This window comes from Culicoides brevitarsis, chromosome 1 (genome assembly GCF_036172545.1).
Source record: "Culicoides brevitarsis isolate CSIRO-B50_1 chromosome 1, AGI_CSIRO_Cbre_v1, whole genome shotgun sequence".
NCBI lineage: Eukaryota > Metazoa > Arthropoda > Insecta > Diptera > Ceratopogonidae > Culicoides > Culicoides brevitarsis.
The window spans coordinates 13,228,872-13,235,605 of record NC_087085.1 but is presented as its reverse complement, the minus strand read 5'-3'; the positions used below and the strand labels follow the sequence as shown (position 1 = coordinate 13,235,605).

The 6,734-nt window shown below is 29.2% G+C and overlaps 1 protein-coding gene across 1 annotated transcript; it reads left to right on the top strand.

Annotated features, from left to right (window-relative positions):
• Positions 1-1,661: 1,661 nt before the first annotated feature.
• Positions 1,662-3,536, top strand: LOC134827297 (uncharacterized). Its single transcript, XM_063839885.1, has 3 exons — positions 1,662-2,150; positions 2,373-2,813; positions 3,312-3,536. The coding sequence occupies exons 1-3, from the start codon at positions 2,108-2,110 to the stop codon at positions 3,362-3,364; spliced, it is 537 nt and encodes a 178-aa protein (XP_063695955.1). The 5' UTR covers positions 1,662-2,107; the 3' UTR covers positions 3,365-3,536.
• The last annotated feature ends 3,198 nt before the right edge of the window (positions 3,537-6,734 follow it).

Sequence of the window (6,734 nt, the reverse complement as noted above, 5' to 3'; positions counted from 1 at the left end):
GAAAAAATAAATTTTATTAAAAATCCTAAAGCAAATTTATGCCAAAAACTGCATGATGCTTGAAATTTTCAAGGCAATTAAAGGTCAAGCCATGCCATATCAAATTGCAAGGAAAAACTTTCCGTTGATTAATCTCAAGTGCCATATGGATGTAATAAACAAAAGTTTACATGCATAATTTTCGGTTACAACTTCGGGATATAACTTATGTCATGTGTCAGCGGGACATCAGCTGGCGAGGAAAAACATACAAGTCATAAATTTTAAAATAAAGTTCAAGGATAGTGGCAATAAAAACCAAAAAACAAGCATAAAACAATGAATAAATTTAAAGTAGTACAATGTTTTTTGTCGTAAAATTCGTTTCCTCGTTCCTTATGTTGACTCATCATTTATGTTTTCTTGTTATTTAAAAAAAAAAGAAAAAAAAAACAAGTATAAACAGGTCAATTTTGCATTTATTTTTCGCAAACATTTATATTGGTTTCTACTGACATACATTTTATTTTTCCGCCTATCTAGGTACCTACACATTATACTTCCGATTATACTTTTATATACAGTCCAACATTATTATGTCGTTATATATTTCGCATAAAATATCCGGAAGGTAGGAAGAAGAGCATAAGGGTGGTTATATAAAACAAGCCAATACATAACCGCCACTGTCTTATATAATAACATTAATACTCTTTTGCTACCTACAGGCGAAAAATGGGTGAAATTGATCATTTGAGAGATCAGATTAATTCGTTAAGTTCGTTTTCTGATTCTTTAAATACATTCGGGGTTAATTCAACTCCTTAAGGAATCAATATGACCTCTATAGAGGTCAACCTGATCTCTTCAAGATGTCAATTTGATCCCTTCAAAAAGCTATATGGGAACAAATTGACATCTTAAGAGATCAAATTAGCGTCTAAAGAGGTCATATTGATTTCTTAAAGAGTTGAAATAACCCCGAAGGTATTCAAAGTATCAGAAAATTCATTTAACGAGTTGATCTGATCTCTTTAAGAATCAATCTCACCCGTTTTTCGTTTTATTAATCTCTTCAAGAGGTTAAAATAAATCTCTTCATAGGTGGACCTCTTAAAAAGGGATCAAATTAACCTCTTGAATAGATCAGATTGATTCCTTTAGAAGTTTAAATTTACTTGAGGTTTCAATCTGATCTCTTTGAAAGATCAAACTGATCCTTTTTGAGGTTAGATTGACCCCTTACGATGCCAGTTAGACCCATTGAAGTTGTTACAAATGGACAAAGTGACATCTTAAGGGGTCATTTTGACCTCTAAAGCCATCAGATTCAAACCTGAAGTGAATTTAAACTTTTAAGAAATAAATCTGATCTCGTCAAGAGGTTAATTTGATCCCTTCTAAAGAGGTCCTGTGAAGAGATTTATTTTAGCCTCTTGAAGAGATCATATTAATTTCTTAAAGAGTTAAATTAATTCTTTAATATCAAAAAATTCATTAAAGGACCTTAATTTCACCCGTTTTTCATCCTTAGAGCTCTGTACGTATGTATATTGTATGCGACACAGGATACCTTTTAGAATTCCACATAGTATCATCATCAAAATGCAATTCAGTGTCGAAAAAAACCTTGAAAGCAGTTAGTATAGCAACAATTTTCGAACGAACGGGACTGCTTTGCGCTGTATCGCGGTCGTGACTAAATTTTCCGCTTGTGCTATCATCAGTCAGTTGCTTATTTGTTGCAAAGCAAGCAAAAAAAGGAAGAAAATCTCGTCGACAAAAACTGATTTTTTTTACTTCTGTGTCGCCGCAACAACTACTTAAACAGCTTATAAATTTTGTTTATTTTTCCAACACAAAAGGAAAAGCTTGCAAATAAATTTGCAACATTGCTTGTTGCAATCGAGGCAGCGATAAAAAAATCAATATCGCATCGCTTTTTTAAACGACTGTCGATTATATTGTCGTGGTTGCAGCTCCCGTCGTCGTCGTTGGTGTTGCTGATACATGTCTATCACTTTACGTGCCGCATAGAGAGTGAGCGTAAAAAAACAAACGTGATTGTTAGAGAATTGTTGCTTGCTGCTGCTGCTAATACGAGTGAGAGAAAACGTTTGCCAACAAAATGAAATTTATTTTTTCCATCAGTTTTTTCACACTTGTTTGTCGTAAGTACCAATGTAAACATTTTGTCATGTCATTCCGTCGTCTGCCATGTTCCGCATCGATGATAGACAAAATGTGTTGTAATGACAAGATCAATGTTGGCGATATTGTCTTATCATCGTGTACGTGTATTTATCATTTATCTCAATTGGAAATCAAGGTCGCGATTTTATTTTTAGACAATGTTGTTAACGCGTAATTTTCAACCGCAAATTTCATTACAGTTCTGCACTTGGCGGTCGTTGTTACGGGAGATCCAATTAGGGATGAAAATTCAACCGTTCCATCGTCATCCGGCAATGCAAAAGAGGCCGTCGTCGTCGAGGATTGCGATGCTCTTCATTGCGCCGATGAAAAAAAGGAAAATTTAATTTGTGCCGCATCAGAAACCGGATCTATCGCGTCATTTCACTCGGAATGCGGCGTCAATTTAATTAACTGCTATCAGCGCGTGTATAATGCGCCCAAATATCACATAATATCGCGGAAAGCGTGTGCCCACAAGGATGTTTTGTACATGCGAGGCAAGTGTGACAAGTTAAAATGTGACAACGGGGACCAGGAGAAGGCAGTTTGTGCGACAAATGGCACGGGAACGGGACTTTTCAAGTCAGCGTGTCACATTGAAATTCTCAATTGCTACCAGAAAATTTATGCACGACCACGTAAGTGAATAAAAATTGTTTTTCCAGGTCTGTGAAAAAATTTAAGTCAAAAGTTATTGATTTTTTTTATTTAATTTATTTTTTATCTTAAGTTGAACTTAAAGTTGCCAAAAAAAATTAATTAAATTTAATTAAGAAAATTAATTTATTAAATATTTTTTTCCTAAAATTTAGTTGAAAAATCCAAAAATAAAAAAATAAATAAAACAATAGAAATTAAAAAAAAATTAAATTTCTTAAAATTTTTTTTTTTAATTATTTTTTAAATATTTTTTAATTTTTTTAAATTTTTGTTTCTTACCTAAATAAAAAAATCTTGAAAATTTAAATAAAAATTTAATTTTTTTTTAAATTTTGACTAAAAAGAGCTCAGACTTCATGTTTTTTTACTCAAAGTTAAATTTAAGCTTAAATTTGAGTTACAACGTTTTGCAGCCCTGAATTCTTTTTTTACACCTGCACAGATAAATAAATATCAATGAAACTCTTTTTTTTCAGAATATCGCATTGTGGCATCGAAAAATTGCGCCAACATTCAAGGATGGCAATAAATAAAAAAATGTGTGGATTCACATGAGGAAATTGAAACACAATTGTTCATTGTTGTTCACGTGTATGGCAATTTATCATCTATCAACATTTATAAGGAATCAATTTAGAAAAGTAGAGTTTTTGTGCATTTTGCATCCAATTTGCGAAACTATTTGGAACGACTTTTATCTAAAACGTCATTAGTGAAGCTTACGCAGAAAATGCGTTACCTTAAAAAACGAATTCTTTGTTTTTTTACAAAAAAAAAAAAAAAAATTAGAAAAATTGTCAATAGCAAATTCTGTCAGAAACGATAAATGTGTAGAAAATTGTTCATTGTTCAAAAAAAAAAGAAAGTAAAATATAAGAATTGAAATGTTCGAAACACATTTTTCATGTTGAAAAGACGTAAGGTAAGGTTAGGTAATTTTATTGTGACACAGTTTACGTAACAGTCCGAAGAACTTGTTTTATTCTGACGCCCAAGTCCAGTTTGTTATCCAAACAAAAAGCCATTTAATAAGAGGAAAATTAATTAAACGAACAAATGAGCGTCACCGGTTGATTTAATTTATGTTATGAACTGTAAACAACGTCATTTTTCTCTTTTTCTACTTTTTTCTTTCTCTTACCGGCATTTTATTTATTTTTTTTAAATGCATTTCAAGGACTTGAGAGAAAATATTTTTTTATGGATTTTTTTCAGTATGATCTATTCTTTAAGTTTCGTGAAATCAATAAAATAAATATTTTTATTTAAATTTAAATAATAATTATTTCAAATTAAAACTTTTTGTCAAATATTTTCGAAAATCCAAAGAAAAAAAAAAAAGTTAATTAATTTCAAAAAATGACCGTTTTTTGGCAAATATGCATTTTAAATTATTATTGCTAAAAAATTTAATAAAATAAAAATATTTAATTAAAATTTTTTTTGTGAAAAATTTTTTTTCAATTAAATTGCTCTGAAATCAAATTTATTTTTAAGATACATTAAAAACAACGAAAATTAAAAAACGGTAAAAAATAAGCGAAAATTCATTGTAAAAAAGAGTTAATATTAATATAATTAATTAATTAATTTTGTTATATTTAATAAGATATATATAGATTTCCCACTAAAAAGGATTATGGATCAGTCAAAAATTCATTGAATATTTGTCATTTTGTATGAAATTTTTTTTTTTTTTTGATGCCCCTTCCATTTTGAAAAAATGTTTTTGGGACAAAAAGTTCGAAATAAATTTGGAGCGGCCTTAATAAAAAATTAAATTACAAAGTGAAAAAAATATTAACAATTAAATTCAATTTAATTAAAAATAAATTAATTTAAATTAATATTTTTCATTTATTTTAATAATTTTAATTTAATTATATTATTAAAAATATTTAATTATTTTTTTTGTATTGAATTAAATTATCATTCATTAATTTTTTTTTTAAATTTTAAAACTAAATTATATTTAATTTTTAGTTTTAATTAAAATGCGATCAAGTCAATTTTTTCGCAGTACAATATTTTAAAGAAAATTACATTAAACTGCTTCCTGTAAAATTTTCTTCTTACATGAAGCCAAGTAAATGTAAAATTTCACTCCATCCAACCAGGTGTTAATTTTCTGAAAGTTAATATGAGACAATTGTTTCTTCCTACACAAAGCAACGACTGAATGTCGTAATGCAACACCTAAATGGTGATTTTATTGCTTGTTAACATGGGAACCATATTGATGATATTTGCCACAAGAGAACCAAAAGTGTCATATTCGGTTTTTGTCTTGGTTTTAATTAAACGAAATATTCAGTGGGGACGTCTGGTTTTTTTTTTTTCTTTTATTTGGGAACATATTGCAAGACCCATTGTGTAAATAATAAAATAATAATTCAAAAACACTTTCCATAAATTCATTCCTTCTCGACACATCCTATGAATATATTTCAATTTAAGCAGCTCTCCGATATAAATTACGAAAAATACAATTCCCTGCCCAATAAATTCTTGCACTTATTCCGAAAATAAAAAAAAAGCAAACTTGTAAAGTATACAATAAAACACATAGTAATAGTTATCTCTGTGCCACTATAAAAATGTAATCTAACAAAAGGTAGAAAAATTGTCTTGAAAACCGGCAACGATAGACTTTCTGCATTCATAAATCACCGGAGAAAGACCACATTTATCCTTTTGTTAAATATAATAATCATAAAAAAATATGATGGTCATGTATATTGCATAAAATATATTTTTACGAGCACTCAACAGACAGTCTATTTTGTCTCGCAAGACGTCTTCCTCATTTTTTTTACTGCGAAAAAAAAATTGTAGTTGAATGAAAACTATGAATTTCCATCTTTTGTCATAATAATGTATTACAATGTAATAATGGTAATATGATTCTGTAATTTTACGTACGTGCCAACTTTTCTTTATTCGTCTCTCGAAAAATATTCAAGTGCATTACAAGAGTTACATAGTACTTCAAAAAAATTCGTTGTAAATATACAAACTTGCAAGAAATACAGATTTTTCGTTTTATCTTTTCGGAAGGATAAACAAGAATACGAAGAACATCTTTAATAGTTTTCTTCAGCTTATTCGAGAAATATACGAATTTAATGGTAGTTGTTAAGGAGATTTATTTGGAAAGAATTCCTTTTATTACCTCATATAAAATGTGTCACTTTGGAATATTTGTGGTATATTTTTGGTAATTTTCCTTCTTTTTCTTCTTATCTCTTCTTCTCTCACATTTTTCAGCTTTAATTTTTTTTTTCGTATAAAGTGAAATACGTACAACTTTCCATTTAACGAATCAATTTTTGTTCACAAAGAAATTTTTATCCCAGTGCATATTTTAACTTTTTTTAATATTTGTCTCAATATACATTAAAATTTTTTGACCCAGTGCGCATTTTAAAAACTTTGACCCTATGCACATTCAAAAAATTTTACCCAAAACACATTCAGCATTTTTGTCCCAGTTGACATTTTAGTACAATTGACCCAATGCACATTCAATATTTTAGACCCAATGCACATTTTAAAAACTTGACCCAAAACACATTTGAAACTTTCTCCCCAGAGGACATTTAAGACTCGTCCCAATGTACATTTTCAGTTTTTAGCCCTGCTGACATCTACTTAAACCTTTATATTCGTCATATAGCGATTTTTTTTTCGCTTTACGGGGATTCATTATATAGCATCTTTGCAAGTTGTACGTATCATCAATCCTTTTTTACTTTGCCAAACAAATTGAAAGCATGACTGGCGCAATAAATATCCGCATTTTATTTTTACACGAAATAAAAATTTAAATGTCACACAGCCTTAAATAATCTCGTGGAAATAATCCGGGACCACATATCTTTCAATGGCATGAATATTTA